The sequence below is a fragment of the Sipha flava genome, unplaced genomic scaffold (assembly GCF_003268045.1).
Source record: "Sipha flava isolate LNK unplaced genomic scaffold, YSA_version1 37_pilon_pilon, whole genome shotgun sequence".
In the NCBI taxonomy this organism is placed as follows: domain Eukaryota; kingdom Metazoa; phylum Arthropoda; class Insecta; order Hemiptera; family Aphididae; genus Sipha; species Sipha flava.
This window is the reverse complement of record NW_020273087.1, coordinates 3,065,683-3,083,444: the sequence shown is the minus strand read 5'-3', so window position 1 is coordinate 3,083,444 and position 17,762 is coordinate 3,065,683. Positions and strand designations below refer to the sequence as shown.

Sequence of the window (17,762 nt, the reverse complement as noted above, 5' to 3'; positions counted from 1 at the left end):
TTATAAATAATATTTTAAGGTTATTGAATAATGGTATACACCAAGAATACCAAACTACATTATCAATTGATAGACATCGACTCGTTATCATTACCATATTAATATTCTTTGTCCTCGCCTATGTAAGAATTTCATTTTATTCCAATAAATACTTATAGAAAAGTTTCCCGAATCATTAGTATTAACTCATAACATTTATAGTTATACTTTTTGTTGATCAGAAATCATTAAGTAAGTTTTACAGTGGTTGCGGACGTGTACCAAGCTTTCAGTTGATTTTATTTTCAAGTGGTCTGATTTTGGTAGCTACAATAACTCGGCAGCCTTATTCGTATTTAAAGATTTATGTAAGTAGATTGTTATAGCTTTACACCCCATTAGATTTCACAGTGATGGAATAAATATTCTTTAGCCGATTGATTTCAATTTTTATTACAACAGCATAGCTAGTCGCGAAATCGATATATGCACTACCCTTGACTTCTATTATCAACTTGCTTAAATCTATAACACTATTGTTTTGTAATTTATTTTGTCTTCAACACTTAATTTTTTTGTTCTTTTATATTTTCATATTATTTGTAATTAACACATTTTATTTAGTATTATTTAAAATTTATTAGTACCATGGTTATACTCTTTCAATATTATACAATAATAATATTATATTATATATTATATTATATTATTATTATATTATATAATATTTGTGTAATATGATAAAATAATTTTTAATTTATCACATACGTTGACAACCATCTGCTATTAGTTATTTATGTGTATTGAGAACAAGTAATATAATTGAATGTTGTATTATTGACTTAATTTGTAACTGTGATAATGAATTTGTTTGTTATCCTCTACATTAGATACTTATATTATTTTAGTATTGTCATATATTTTATTTGAATGGTGGCAATATTATTATTAATTTTTATTTAATTAATTAGTCATGATAAATTGTTAACTTAAATTATTCTTAATTAAGTACCTATTTATTTATTGTATTAAAAAGCATTAGCTAAACTTTCAATAGCTTACTAATTAAAAATATGACTTTTATGATTATTACAACCTAATTAAGCCTGTAATTTAATGGTACTATTGTTGGAATGGTACAGGTTTATTTTTGAATCATTATTGATTTATTAGATATCCTATTTTTCATATTATTCATATTTAACTTTCAATAATCCAGAAAATTAGTAGATTGATTAGAATTATGCTTAACATTTCAAAAGCTTAAACTACGTGCCAAGTGTGTGGATATTAGACTAAAAGTACAGTAAAAACTTAACTAAACTTATTACACTCATTCATGGCAGACTTGATTGTTATGATTAAAGCTTAATAACAATTAGAAATTTTATTTTTTTAGAACACTGTAAACTGTATCTCAGTTTTAACATTGATGATAGTTATAAAACTGTGTTTATTCAATTTTAATATGTATGAATTGATGTATATAAATTTTTTTTTTCTATTCCATATACTATACTTATAATACTAATATTTATATGCTTAACATGATAAGAATGGTTGAACGATAAATACTTTCAATTATTTAAAAAAAAAAAAAATTATTAAAGTACATTAAAATATTAGATAATAACTTACTATTCTTAGTTCAAACCTCATATAAGGTATACTATAATTTTTCAGTTATAAGCTTTTAGAAAATTTGTATTGTAATTCATTAAATTAGATAACTTTAAAAATTAATATATAAATATTTTTAATTATTATAATTAATTTTTCAAATAATTTATTTTTTACATTCTTTAAACAGACAAAGACTTATTTTATATAAGCATGTTTTAATTTAATTTTTAAATATTTTATTGTATTTAAATTTAAGTTTAAATTATACAAAAATAAAATTGAGGATTAAAGAACATTAAATCAATAAGAATCAAATTATTAGAATATTATTATAAATTTAGTATAAATTTTTAATATATATTAATGATAAATTATATTTTAATTTTTTATTAATCATCACTATTACTGATATGTATAATTCATCTCTATAAATTTATTTTGTTGTTTTGTTAAGTTACAAACAAAGGAAGTTATTCTCATTGTTTGTGTTATTTACTCATGATAAATATTTGTATTTTCTGTTTTAGTAAAACATTTGATTAAGATGGGCTCTTTCTTGTTGTCATCATCATTTGACACAGATGTCGAAAAAGCAACAAGTGGCACTAGTACAACAGAAGATTGGGCTTTAATCATGGAAATATGTGATAAAGTTGGAGCCTCATCAGTTAATTCTAAAGACTGTTTTAAGTCAATAATAAAAAGACTGTATAATCCAGACCCACATGTTGTCTTACAGGCAATTACACTTTTAGATGCTTGTGTTAATAATTGTGGAAAAAATTTTTTACTTGAAGTGGCTTCCAGACATTTTGAACAAGAATATCGTAAACTACTTGCTAAAAATTTACCTTTAAAAGTTGTTGATAAATTAAAATCTCTTTTGAAAAAATGGGCAGAAAATGAATTTAAAAATGATCCGCAGTTAAATCTAATACCTTCATTATATTCTAAATTAAAACAAGAAGGAGTAGACTTTTCATCGACTTCAGATACAAGTTCTGTGAAAGGAGCAAAATCAAAAGATTTAGTATCTTTACAAGAAGTTGATGACATTGCCAAAGCAATTGAACTAAGTTTATTGGAAAATGATCGTTCTGCACAAAAAAAACCAACAGTCGAAACTGATAGACGAACTTATTCAAAAAAAGTAAAAGCTTTGTATGACTTTGAAGCAGCTGAAGATAATGAATTGTCGTTCTCTGCTGGTGATATAATTTATGTACTCGATTCTTCTGATCCCAATTGGTGGAAAGGATTTACAGACAAACATCCTGAAGGTTTATTTCCAGCAAATTTTGTAACAACGGATTTATCGACTCCGAAAGAAACAACTGAACGAGTTAATACAAAAAAGTCATCAGTTAAACACTCTGCAGAAGATTATAAATCTGTAGAAATCGATGAAAATAAAATTGACTGTTTGCTTCAGTTGTTACGTGAAGCTAACCCAAAAGATGACAGTACAGACACTGAAGAGATGTTCATATTGGAAGCACAAGTGAACGCCATGGGACCAATGATTGAGGCCCAACTTGAACAACTTGATAAGAAACATTCCCAACTTACACAACTCTGTACCGAACTCTTAGAAGCAGTGAAGTTGTATAATATATTTATGAAGGAACCTGTGGCTTATGCACCCAAATCACAGCCAGAATCAATACAACCTCCCACTATGTCTCCACAGCATATGATTCACTCACCACACATGCAAATGTATAATGGCATGATGGCTAACTATGCACCTCTGCCAGTTGAACATTACATGCCTGGATCACAGTATCCAGTTAATCCAGGTCATATGATGCCTGGGCCTAATATTGGGTGTCCAATTCATGAGCAGCCACCCTATCAAATTCCCAATATGCAAAATTTGCCCAGCTACAATCAATTATATGGCCCAGGACACAATGCACCATCTGATTCATTACCCCAAGGCATAAACTATGTAACACAATCTCAACCACCAAAACAATAATAAAAAACAAAACATTATTATGTTTAAATAATTTATCCTCGCTTATATGATTTATTTTAGCTGCATATAAAATATATTATTTTGATTTTTTAATATTTAGGTGTATAAATTAAATATGACATATATAATTATTAATTGCTCATTGTTACCTTCAAATTTGTTTTATTTTGTATAAGTATTTATATATACTTGTTTATATATATTTATATATGATTTATTATATATATAAATATATATTTGTAATACTTAAAAAGAGCTATGGTTCACAAATATATGGTTTATGTCTTTTATCTTTATAGTTAATGAAATAAAATATACTTTATCCTTTAAAGGTCCATTTAACAAGTGTTTTCATTGTTCTGTTTAAAAATCCTTCTGTTTCAAGTATATGATCCTTCATTTGTATAGAACAATGTTATTCAACTGGTGGGATACGACCCAAATTTGGGTTGCGTGAAGTCTATTATATATTTAACATTGAGCATAAAAAATTTAAAAATATTGAGTTTTGTATATCTTTGACTCGCAGCATTGCGATTTCTGTGCAATAAAGTTAAAATAAAATAATCTGGATTACTGGATACCAAATAAAACATAATATTACTAACATTACAGAAACCAACAATTTTCGTATAATTATAAGATAATAACCAAAAAAATCATTTTGATTATACATAAATTAGAATTGACCATACACACTAAAACTGTTTTAAGTAAATTTATTGGTAACTATGAACTCATTCACTAATCACTGTTTAATGATTACTGTGTTTGTACTATGGTTATTATGGTAAATAATTTAAATCTTAAGTCATCTATGAGCAGCTATAGCCAACATAAATTGAAGATGAAAACAGGCGCGAGATATAGGAGCGAGTGACTCGATTTTCTTCAACTATTTGGAAGACTTGAAAAATTCAAAAATGACCGAAATTAATGCACACTAATAACTTTATTTCCGTAATAAAGAAATATTATTATTATATCAAGACAAATTTATGATTGGAATAGTTATACTTCTGATCGAACTCTTGTAAAGAAGTATAAAGAAAAGCGCACATTATAGGTGGTTTACATCCCTGGCTTCGCATGGCTACAAATGTACAAAATAAAATATTAAAAATCAATCAATATATTTTATGATATTAAGGTACTACTATAGTATAATATATTCTACATTATAAATGTTGTAAATTTAATAATGAAATGAACATTTGAAACCTATAAACTATATACATATTTATTATAAATACGGTTCAATTCCTTATGAAAAAAAAATAATAATAATAATAAACAATTAAAAATCTATATGTACAATGGCAAGATGATTTATTAATATTAGGTACAAGGAATAATCCGACGTACACTGCATTTAATATCTAGAGTTTTTGATTCTTTGTCGCTGTGCGTTTGAACACCGTGGTATACCTACGAATACGCGTAATGGTAAACTATATACAATTGTATCGGTCAAATGATTGTTCGCGAAATCGTTGCGGGGAACGCAGTAGCAAAGGCGCAAATAGTGTTTGAAATTTGGGAGAAGGGCTAAAGCTCAGTGCTGTACAGGACGTTTTTACATTGTAACAAAACATGTAGTAAAATCGTTTGTTTTTTGGGGGAGGGGCTTAGCCCCACCAGTCCCACCCTCATATTTGCGCCTATGCGTAGTAATGGTAGCGGTCGACAGCGGAGTCGCCGTCGATTATCTCATGCTCATCGCGTACTCCTTCTCGTCACCGGCGTACGGTATGTAATAGGGATTATGCGTGTACGGCGCGGGCGCGTTCAACGTGTTGTACGACTGTCGCAACGGCGACGACACGGATGACAGCTTGTGCGCGGGCAATGTGGCGTAGCTGTTGCTGTAGGACGCGGCCGACATCGGGTACATGTGGCCGGCGCCCAGCTGACTGTGCACCTTCGGACACGGGCACGACTGATTTGTGCAATGCATTGGGGCGCCAAGTACGGGCGGTAGCGCGTTCATGTGCGAGTTGTACTCGGCCGTGGACAGCCGTATGCGCACGATGCATATGATGATCACCAGTATAGCGATGAACACCACCACGCCGGCCACGATGCCGATGATGAGTGTGTCGTCGTTGGTGACGGTCGCGGCCGCGGCCGCCAGATTTGGTGGCTGCTTGCCCGCCGCCCCCGATGTCTTCTGTTGCAGGTTGGGCGCGGCCGCTATGGCCGGTGGCAGCGACCATATGATGTCCGGCTCCGTGGTGGTCGCGCGCTGCTGCGTCCCCTTGGGCGGCGCTTTGACGATCGCACTGCCGGGCGTCGCGGGCGCGGCCGTTGTCGTGGTGGTCGTACTAGTGGTCGTGGTCGTCTGACGACTCACGTCGCACGTCAGATCGTCGTCTGGTATCTCGATGAGCAGGTTGCCGGCCACGAACGCGGGCGCGGAACAGACCAGGTCTAGCGCGAGCGGCGACCTGCGCAACGCGCGCACGTTGCAGTCGCAGTACACAGGGTTGGACCGGAGCCCGTTGAGCTTGAGTAAGCTACGCCGGTCGTCGAGCGCAGCCAGGAACTGCGACGAAAGCGTGGTCAGCTGATTGTCGAACACGTCCAGCTGGATGACGGACGACCGGGGCAACGCGATCAGCAGCGACGGTGGCAACGCGGTCAGCGACGTGTTCTGGATGCTGATGTACACCTGCCGGTACTTGAGGCCGGCCAGCGCTCCCGACGATATGGACGTGATCCGCTGGCCCCGTATGGTCAGCGATTTGAGCCGCGGGTTCATCGCGGCCGACAGCTGGCTGCCGATCGACGGGTCCTTAACCTCGATCTCCAGCGTTTCCAGCGACTGCAGGTAGTTGAGCAATCCGGTCACGTCCAGATAGCCCAACTTCGGGAACTCGTACATCTTCAGTTCGACCAGGTTGCCGAGGTTACGGAACGCGTTCTTCTCGATCCGGTCGCATTCCGTTAATCCGTTAATGCGTAACGATCGCAGCGATCCCAGTTTGTCCAAGTCCCCTTGCACGATGTTCAGTATTGGATTCCAAGAGATGTCAACCAACTGCACTTGGTTCAGCTTCGGCCACGCACCACGCAGTGACGCCAAGCTCCGCAACCGGTTGTGCGACAGGTCCAGCTCCTCGACCAACGTGGCCCGGTCGAATATGTGCTCATCCAACGCGTCGATTTCGTTGTGTGACAAATTGAGTTTTCGCAAGAATGGCGTCTCCAAAGCGGAAACGGCTTTTATACCGGTGCCCGCCAAGTTCAGTTCGCGCACCGTCTTCGGCTCGCTCAGTATGTTCTTGATGGTCTCTGGTGAGAGGCGGTTGAACGACAGGTCCAACTTCTTGATGTTCACCAGTATGATATCATCCGGTTGCAATTCCGTCAGCTGGTTCGAGGACAAGTCGACCGACGACAAGAAAAAGTATTGCTTCTGTAAGCTTTTCAGCGGGGCTATGGTAAACTTATTTTTGGCCAGGTTGATGTTTTCCAGAACTTTTAATCTTGTACGATCGAAAATCAAATCGGGTAATTCTGTCAAATTATTGTTTTCCAAATCCAAATATTGCAATCGATTTAGCCCTTGAAAAGTTCTCTCTCCGATTCGTTCCAAGTTATTGTTGGCCAACATTATGTTTTGTAATTGAGTAGAATTATGAAACGTTGTCTCGCTTATGGTGTCTATTTCGTTATCGGCCAAGTTTAATTTTCTTAACCTTGGTAGGCCTGCGAAATCGAATTCTTCTAATGTTTTGAGACTATTTTTGCTTAAATCTACCTCTTGTAAATACGCCAAGCCAGCAATCAACTCAGAGGGGAAAAAGTTGAATTTATTATTAGACACTTTGATTTTTTTAATAGTGGGATGTACTTTAAAAGTAGACGGAAACAAATAACTAATTTGATTGTCAGACAAATCAATTTCTTCAAGCGGAGTCCCATTGCTTCGTTTCGTTATGAAGTATTCACCTTTGAATGATGATAATTTATTTTTTGATAAATTTACATATTTAACAGAAGATAAACCCATAAATGAGCCGATTCGTATATTTGTTATTTGATTTTCTGATAAATCTAATGTAATTAGATTTGATAGGCTTTGAAACATAGTTTCTGGTAATTCAGTAATACCATTGTTTTGTATGAAAAGGTGAGTAAGTGATGATGTTTTGAAGAATAACTCCGGACTTAAAACTTTTATACTAGTAAAGCTGATATCTAGTTTTTGCAGTTTCGTTAAAGGATGGAATACGCTTACAGGTATTAAAGCCAAATGTGAATTATGGCTCAGGTTTAAACTTAACAATGAAGACATTACAGTAAAAGTGTGTCTAGGAATTTCTTTCAGTTGATTGTATGACAAATCAAGAGTTTTCAGTTTTTGAAGATTCAATGGTTCTGATGAAATTGAAGCGATCCGATTGCCTTGAAGATTTAAGTGTTCAAGCGTATCTTCTAGGCCAGAGAACGTCGATAGTTCTACGGACAGCAATAAATTTCCGGACAAATCAAGTACTCTTAAATGTTTAAAATCCTAAAAAAAAAAAAAAAATTAAAAATATTAAGTAATAGTATTTTAGTTAAATGGAAATTTAAAAAATTATTATTATTTTTTTTTAATACGTACTTGAAATACATCTGGTGGTATTTCTCTAATGACGTTTCTACTCAGTCCTAGTTCAGTCAAGATTTCCGACAGTCCACGCAAAATATTGGACGAAAGCGCAGCAATTCTATTGTAATCCAGGCGCAATTTGTTTAAACGTGGTAATTTACTAAGTGCTGTTGCAGGTATTAATAATATATTATTATCTTCTAAAGACAAAGATTCGAGATTTGATAAACCTTCAAAAGCATCATCTTCGACCTATTTCAATAAGCTTTTGTAAGTAACAGTTGAAAATTACATTTTCTTTGTCAAATTCTATACTTACAGTTCTTAACATGTTTACAGCTAAGTTTAAGGTTTTGAGTTTTTTTAAACTTTTAAAAGTCCCCGGTGAAATATTTCCGATATTATTTCTGCTAACATCAAGAACTTCCAATGAAGTTAATTGCGTGTTCTCTAATTTCTGAAATAAATATAATTGACTATGTATTGTAATATTTAAATTTTTTATCTTAATATCACAAGCACTTGTACACAAAAAAATTTACCTGTATTAAATTTGAAGATAAATTCAGTACTTTTAAATTATCAAATTTTTGTAAAGCAACTAAAGGAAATTCAATTATAAAATTGTTGGAGATATCTAATTTTTCTAATTTTTCCGCACCTAAAATTAAAAAAATGCATAGTTAATTTATTAGCTAACCTTATGATATTTCTAGTTATATATTACCAGAAAAAATATCACTGTTAAACTTGGACAAACGATTCTCGGATAATAAAAGTTGTTTTAACACCGACAAGCCTTCAAATGCTCCTATCTCAACATTATTTATTCTGTTGGATGTTAAGTCTATTACTAATAAAGACTTCTGAGAAAGAAAAGAACCTTGCTGTATACTATCTGAAAAAAGAAACAGTAAGTTATAAAAGTTTAACTGGTAAATTTCTTTACGTCGAAATGTGTATGTAATACCTATTCGATTATTTTTTAAAGATAATTTCCGTAATGATTCTGGACCATTCAACGATAAACTTGGAATAAATTCTAGTCGGTTACCGTCTAATTTCAGTTCCTGTAAAATTATAACAAAACATAAAAGCACATATTATATTTCTTCAGTATATAATTTTTAATTACACGTTACCTCTAAATGTACACAGCCCTTTAATATGCCTTCCTCCAAAGAAGATATTCTGTTTTCACTCAGATCCAATCGTATGAGCTTTGACAATCCATGAAATTCGGTAGTAGAAAATATTGGGTTTAAAGTGTCGCCTAATAGATTACCCCCTAACCGCAGGTCTTCGATTGTGTTTTGTATAACACCGAACGATTTTTCGGATAATCGCCGGATCGAATTTTGTGACAGGTCCAGTTTGACTAGATGAAAACCCAAAGTCAATTCTACATCTATAGTAATGTTAATTATTATCAATATATACCCGTAGACGGAAAAAGTTGTGTGGGTACAGAATGGTGACCAGCGTTTCTTTGAGTGAATACCAAAACTGGTAGATTTTTTGGTAAGTTCACGTGGTCACTTGAATAGACTACACCATCACAATTCAACGCTAGGCCGCCGATCTGACTTAGTTCTTCGCAGACACACGGATATCGAAATTCCACTTTCAAATCTTCGCACAACGTAGAAGTAGATAAGCACGCGTTGAATATTATCAACAGTGTTATACACAGCACTTCCTTCCATCTGGTACGCATGACTAATCTACAGAAATAAAAAGTTACAATATTTTAAAAGAAATCGGTTGATGGCATTTAGTCGATAATTAGTATTAAATTATTGACCAATACATAAGATCACTCTGACATAATGTACCTTTCACTACGTTACTATAAAGCGGTTAGAGTTATTAAATAATTGATAGGTAGTTAAGGAACCAATGTAATGATAGCTTACTATAATCTAAACAAATATTACGTAAATTACTTTTTTTGGACCATAATAATTAGGAATACAGAGTTCTTGTTAATCACAATATCATGAAAGTTTTATAAAAATATTGAATGGGAAGCAATTTCAACAATAATAATACAAGAACATTTTATGATATTTTTGGCGAGGTAAAATATGAGATTTTAATTCTATACATGTTTAAAATATATTTTCACACTATCAGTTCTCACGTGATTATTTAATATTTTAATGTTATTATTTACATATAGGCACTACAATTTAACATTTTAAATTATATGTTTATTTTGATCATTTATGTATTTATTAAAATCGAACATTCGAGCTGCTTGAAATATAAAATAGATATTAAAGAATACCTCTGATCTGTCTTGTAATGCAAAAACTACAATATAGTACTTATATACCCTAATATGTTCAAAATACGGCAATATTTAGTTAATATACCTATTATAAAATATTCTAATGATAAAAATTTTTTTTCGAAAATGTATAATACGAGTATAATACTAGTATGCAATCATTTTTAATTTTAATAATATACTTACATACCAATGTCTATACCTATATTATAATTATAATTTAATGTTAAAATTAACTAGTTGTCCGTGTATTTGGACGATAAAATACCGGAATTATTGCTATTAATATAGTTGTAGTGAGTTCTCAAGTTATTTTATAGGTTAACAATGTGACTTAACAAAAATTGATTCTATACATTTACAGTGAGAAAAACATATTTACGTTATAACTAAACATTTTTAATATCGGGTTTTGGTTTTTGCATTGAAGTATTATATTGATATGTGTTTAAAATGTCTAAGAATTATGTTCTAAAATTATTTAAAAAAAAAATATATTTAGTGTGTGAGAGAAAATGTTATGCTTAAAAACAACTGAGATAATTTATTCATTTTAATTTTCCTAGATGAATATGTATACATTTTATCGATTATACATAAAATATTTTCAAAAGTTACTCATCCTAAAATAAATTTAAAATTCAAAATTCCAGACCTGAGATCCGTTAAAAAAACAACACAAGGTTTTCTTATGATTTTCATGTAACATACGTTCAATAATAAAAACAACATTTTGTATAAAATATATAAAATTACGTTCCGAGCATGGATAATAGCATAATTGTACAAATGGATTGGACTATACCGAAAGTAAACCGCATTTGCGGTAATTCTTCGTAAAATCAGAAACATTCAATCCATCGTAAAAAATTTCTGCATTAATAATATTATATCCTATACTTGGGTTTATATGCTGTAAATTGCACAACAAATATAGTAAGGTAGGTGTCTAAAAGAACGAGATAAAATGAATATGGTAAGTATATTATGTCGGTTAATCCATTTTCATATTAAAACCAATGATTTTAAGTAGCATGTTAAATCTGTGTTTATTTTTTCTGAACTCATCCATTTATGATCCGTTTCGAATGTAATTATTCGAAATTTTTTAGAAATTATCGAATGATCGACCCATGCGTTAAATAGGTATGTGTATACGATTACACTCAATAACTGTAAGGAGGCGTATAACGTACGTATTATAGATTAACAGTTTGAAGATTTAATGTATATTTTATTCGACGTATCTACTTTTTTTTTCTGTTAGGCATCATGGTGGATTGCGTACACTTCTATGACCGTGTAAATTTAATTAACGCTGATCTAAAATAACCTTTTTCCTCAAATGGTTGGAATTATTTTATTTTACTTTTTTACATTAATATCATTCAAAATTACCAAGAATAATACATTCCATTAATTCGAGTTCGCATGGAATTAGTAGTTAACTAATTTCACAGTAAGTTTTTTCGGCTTACTGTTTCATCAACCGAAGGTTCCCCACAGGTATATCTTATATCCTTACACCACGCCCTCTGATAATACACCTATTCTAACGGTAATGGGAGACGAGTCGCGGAATGTTGGATCGTTAAACACCGAAGCCGGTTGGCACAAGACGATGAATTTATGTACACTGGAGACATTTGTACTTGTACATACAGTTTCAACAAAAACATAAAATATGCTAAACACTAATTTACTGTGAAAATATGATTTTTTAACCCTACCGAGGTCATAATACTATAATACTGATAAAATAGTATAGTATATATTAGGTACACTAAAATAAGCTGAAAAGGTAAATCAATATTATTAAACTTGATTATATTTTAATACCTATTTAAGTATATAGAAAATATAAAGCAATCAAATTACTAGTGAATTGCAATTAATTCATCACGATTTTGTTAAATACAGAACATACGCGTTAAAATCTGATTTCATAATACTCTTAGCTATTTGTCTAACATATAGGCAATATTTCTTGTCTTGAAATAATCAAACTAATGGCCGATCGATTTTCTATTACATCTTGTATTAATAAAATAAACTCGTTTACAACATGTACCCATGAATAGAGAATAACTGATCATAGATAATATGTAACTCATAATACATCTATTCACTTTTACGGTGTGCAAGGTGTGTTGCTTAAATCTCGTCTTTAACAATATATTTTGTAGATCAATTGTTAAACGAGGCACGTATTTTTGATAATAATATAACAATATATTACATTAATCATATCACGAAACTGAATTATAGTTGCTAATCATGAACCTTATAAGGTATAAGGTCTATGCTGCTAATCGAAAAAAATATGTGATGATAACGTAATATTTACTGTTTCTTTGTAAATAATATACGGCACTATATACATTTATGTTATCTTCAAATTTCTTATTTTAAAGTCACCCACTATTACTTTATTATTTTATTTTTTTAATTATTCATTGAGTTTTAATATATTTTCACAGTGTTTTAAAATTAAAAATAATTCAATAACCAATAGTATTTTAATTAATGAATTGTAAATAAAATTGTTAATATTACACTGTTTAACTACACTTTACACTGATAAACTACGAGTTAACATTTTTAATTCATAATCGTACCATGATTTATCAAGGTTTAATCATTAGATAATATTGTGTGATAAATACCAATAACGAACTAATCCTATATTAATTATTATTAGCAAGTATGTAAAAAAATTATACAACTGTATGCTCATGAGCAATGGTTTGTAAATTTCATTTTCAGTATGTAACACTATTGATTTTATGATAATCCATTATAAAATCAAAAGTAGTTTAATTTGAAAAATAATTTAAAATAAGTGATTCGATAACTTTTTCGAAGTATAATAAATTGTTCATAATTTTGATACAACTTTGTATTCATTGTAAAACAAATGTGAATTTTTATATACAACCCAACTACTTAATAATCTATAACGCGTTTTATACGGATAAATTAATAATTCAAAATAACTAATTTTCTCAATTAATTATTTTTGCATAAGAAATAAAACATGTCATTAAAGACAGTTTTTAAATGTATACAGTCAGACACCTGTTAATGAATATTGTTTATACATGGACTACAATGTGAATGTTACTGATTTGTATCGTAAATTCTCAGTATTGAGTCAATGTCCTCTCAGTACTTCACGGACCATATACTGTTTATTGAACGCTTTGTATTCTAAACATACCTTATTTACCTACTATTCATTATAAGTGATTTCAAATTTAATGAAAAAATAAACTAGGGAAATATCTAGTATATCATAATTTTAAACTTACGCTGCTTTATAAATATATTAATTTAATAAATTATCAATTTAATTCCACAAGAATAAAAATTAAGTAATCAGTTAATATTTAACATATTCAAAACATAAATATATTTTCAATATAATATGTTGCGTCTGAGGCGTAGACACACTATAATCTAGATATATGGAATTGTGTATACCTACATGTTGATCCTATTATTGGTATATAATATTACTAAAAATAAGTATATTAATAAAATACCTACTTGGTGAGAAAGAATTTGACAATGTATATAATTGTTCCAAGAATTTTCATCAAATATTAAAAAATACTTTATTACTTATATACATACTATATACAATATAATAACTATATATTAAAGAACTCCAAAGATAAATTGTCTTAAAACATATTGAGTTTTTTTTATTTTTTGTATTAATCCAAACTAAAATAGTTCTATATTTTCTCATTTTTAATGAAAAAATTTTTATAATAGTAATAAAATTCCAAAACAAAGAAATGTATTCAATAACAGAAATTCGTTTTATGAGAAACGTAGTCGAATACCATATTCAAACAATCATTTTTGTATGATTTCAATGTTTCACAAATATTGGTCAAGGGTAAATGTTTTTTCTTGAAGGTTTTTCTGTTAGAAAATTTAATCTGATTTATACTATGGAAAAAATGAACAATAAATATTTTATATTTAGTTCAATATGCCTATTAGTTATTACATTATTATTGCTATTATACTATTTTATATAAACTTATATATAATATTATATATTTTATTGATTTAATTTCAATTGTTTTAATAGGTTTATATATATATGTGTGTGTAATTTTTTTTTTAAATGTAATTTATAATTTATCAATAATTTTACTACTCTTGGATACGAAAATAATTGTATGAAATATAAATTTTAACATTTATAAAAAACCAATTTATAACTAGATTCATAAAGGTTACATGAATTTAGTTATAATATACTTAATGAATTTTCGAAATACAATATTAATCGACAAAAATGATTTTACTTAAAGGAAATTAAATAAAATAGTTCATAGGTATAAAAAAACCAAAAATGAATTGTGATTGCTATAATGGGGATTTTATAGCAATTATATTATGTGGGGAATCGTGCCATTCAGGTCGCTTTGTTCACCACGTAACTATTATACTCTATAGATGTAATACACTATCGGACTTTTAAAAATCTTCGATAGTACGTATATATATATATAACGAAATCCAATATCTATTACTAAAACAAAAGTTTTAAAGCATTTAAAAATTATTTTCCGAATACATAAAATTATGTTAAAATGAATACATGAACTGATTGCATTTTTTGTTTTCGTAAACAACAATTCAATATTGTTAAAAAAAAAAACGATGTCGGTAAAGTTTTTTAGAAAAATAACACTTTCAGACATTATTTATTGAATGCACAGTAGAAACAATAATTATTTTTTAGATATTTTACATAGAAAGATTTCTAAATAGGCGGAGTGATCAGATAACCGTAAAGCGAAAAGATTTAAAAGGCGGAAAATATAGATTACTTAATTTTATAAACTTAGAAAGTAGATATAGAAAATGAAATGTTTTAAAAATATTTATTTATTACATATTTGTTTGTCAACAGTACGCTCTCGATGAAACAAAATTAAATTTGGTGTATACTAATTTTTTTATATTATACATTATATTAGTATTTATGTGTACTCTTTCAAAACACTTTGGTACCGGTTGATATATTTAAGTATTTATATTCATGAAAAAATGAAATTCTCTCATGACAATTTATATTGTATATCTATACTGTTTCTAGTTGTTCAAAACTGATCAGTTTATTACACTAATATAACTTAATTAAGAAAAACAATTTAAAATTAGAAAACCTACTATAACTCAACTTAACTTTCTTTTATTCTGCTTATTCTTTCATTATTTTTTAATATTTTATTTTTTTATTTTTTTGAAGAAGTGTCATGGACTCCTTTTTCATTCATGTTGTTCAAGCGTAGTATCTAAATACAAATTTTGTGTTAAAAGCTTACTTATTGTATTAATGTGTATTACAGATGATAATTTTTTTTTAATTAAAGCTAAAAAATAAAAATTAGATAACCTGATTAAAAGTAGACTCGTCCCCAAAAGTTATACTTAAATGTGTATATATATATATATGTATATATATATATATGTATATATATTTTATTTTAATCCAAAAACTTAAAATTTCAGAAGTTCAAGTAAATTAATTTCACGTTGCTTAAAAAAAATCCAATTTCACAACTAGGTTATATTATAATGACAACGTGTATTTACCGAAATTGAATTTTGTAGATCTATATTATGACTATTATTATTCATTATTACTAGATCAAAAACTACTTCATTTGGAGAAAGCGTTCCCATGTATAAACTTATGTACATAGTTTTTACTTATTATACATAGATACGAGCTATAAAGTAGGTTTAGGTACTTATATTCAGCCTAAAAATGTACGAAAACCCAACACGTGTATAATAAAGCTTTCATTATTAGCGTGTGAATAAAAATAAGTAAGTGGTGAAAAAATAAAATAATGCAAAAAGTACTCATAGTGTATAGTGAGCTATACAAATATGAAAACTATAATTTATTTTTTGTCTATAAAATTCTTAACGATAATCAGATATAGTTCATTGGCTTAAATATAATCTCATTCTACTCAGCCCTTAGACAGAGCCATCCAAATCGTGAAAAAAAATGTAAGAACAATAGTAGTAATAATATTTATCCAGTTTATTATTATCTTAAGCTCGGGTGGTCCAAACATACTGGCATTTATAAGTTTATTACTAACCATCAACATATTTTAATATTTGAAAGATAGAGTTCGTCACATTGTAACAAGTATCAAAAACACTTTAACATTTTGTTTCTTAGATACAAAAAATATTGGTAATGTACAAAAATATTAAAATATATTAACTTAGTTTCAGTAAATTTGTTAAACATTGTACTTAAATTTCTAATTGGTATATTAAAACGGCTATAGTAATTTTATCAATTTAATCATTTTCTTGCGGTATTAACTTATTTACCTTGTTTTTATAAGTGGAACGTTACAATTTTGATTGAATATAATTTAAATTATACAACCATAACGCTCCATTAGTTGTAAAATAACAACCTAAATATACGATAAATACTTAAAAAAATATTTTTTTTTTTATTTAAACTTTGTATAAAAATTAGTTTCGACAATTAAGTATTAGCGAGAGAAATAAGTAAAAAATAATTTTAAGCATCAAAAAATATTAAAGTGAAATTAATTTCGAAAAATATATGTATTTACAAGAAAAGTATTTTCTAAAAAACAAAACAAAAACATTTTATTCAAAAAATTTCTTTAAAATTAATAGTTGTTAAATGTGAAATTAAGCGAAACTTTAATACGCCTTTGATTTGTTATGCGCAATTGAAAATCGATATTATTGAAAACCCGTGATTTGAAAGTACATAGTATTTTTATAATAAATTAAATATTATTATAGATATTTAATAAACGGGTAAATTACTAATAGATTAATTAATTTATGATTCAGTAAGATATTCAAATTTTGAAAATAAATAATTACAAATGAGTAGGTACCTATTACATATCATGCCCGGATTTTATCAATATCCTCAGATCCAAAGTTATTTGATAAAATTATACCACGGGAAAGTATCATAGTTTACCACTTTATCAATATTATTTTTAATACAAGTTATAAAATAAAATGTAAATTAATTTTAAAATATGTATTATATATAATTTTGTTGAGTGTATCAAAGATACAATTTATACAATACCTATGTTTTAAATTTATCAACCTTCCAGTTGCGTACAACTAGTTATCCATAACCCTAAAATACATCCAATCAGATTAATTTTTAATTTTTTTCACAGAAATTTACTTTGGTAAATTTACAGGGATTCATAACGTAAAAAAGGAAAATA

The 17,762-nt window shown here is 29.4% G+C and overlaps 2 protein-coding genes across 2 annotated transcripts in view; one reads left to right on the top strand and one right to left on the bottom strand.

Moving 5' to 3' along the window:
• Positions 1-93: 93 nt before the first annotated feature.
• LOC112688124 (signal transducing adapter molecule 1) lies at positions 94-3,647 on the top strand. Its single transcript, XM_025561164.1, has 2 exons — positions 94-347; positions 2,130-3,647. Exon 2 carries the CDS (start codon positions 2,147-2,149, stop codon positions 3,581-3,583), a length of 1,437 nt encoding a protein of 478 aa, XP_025416949.1. The 5' UTR covers positions 94-347; positions 2,130-2,146; the 3' UTR covers positions 3,584-3,647.
• Positions 3,648-4,855: 1,208 nt separating this feature from the next.
• Positions 4,856-17,762, bottom strand: part of LOC112688117 (chaoptin) — a 30,684-nt gene continuing 17,777 nt past the window's right edge. The window contains exons 2-9 of the mRNA XM_025561154.1: positions 9,624-9,907; positions 9,326-9,561; positions 9,154-9,253; positions 8,911-9,081; positions 8,726-8,844; positions 8,503-8,640; positions 8,196-8,435; positions 4,856-8,102 (exon numbers count right to left, since the gene is read on the bottom strand). Of these exons, the coding sequence (XP_025416939.1) occupies positions 5,289-8,102; positions 8,196-8,435; positions 8,503-8,640; positions 8,726-8,844; positions 8,911-9,081; positions 9,154-9,253; positions 9,326-9,561; positions 9,624-9,900 (4,095 nt within the window). The 5' untranslated portion in view covers positions 9,901-9,907 and the 3' untranslated portion in view covers positions 4,856-5,288. The remainder of the gene's footprint in view (positions 8,103-8,195; positions 8,436-8,502; positions 8,641-8,725; positions 8,845-8,910; positions 9,082-9,153; positions 9,254-9,325; positions 9,562-9,623; positions 9,908-17,762) is intronic.

What these genes read in the sequence shown, in the direction of transcription:
- LOC112688124 (XM_025561164.1), top strand. Translation starts at nt 2,147, where the DNA reads ATGGGCTCTTTCTTGTTGTCATCATCATTTGACACAGATGTCGAAAAA.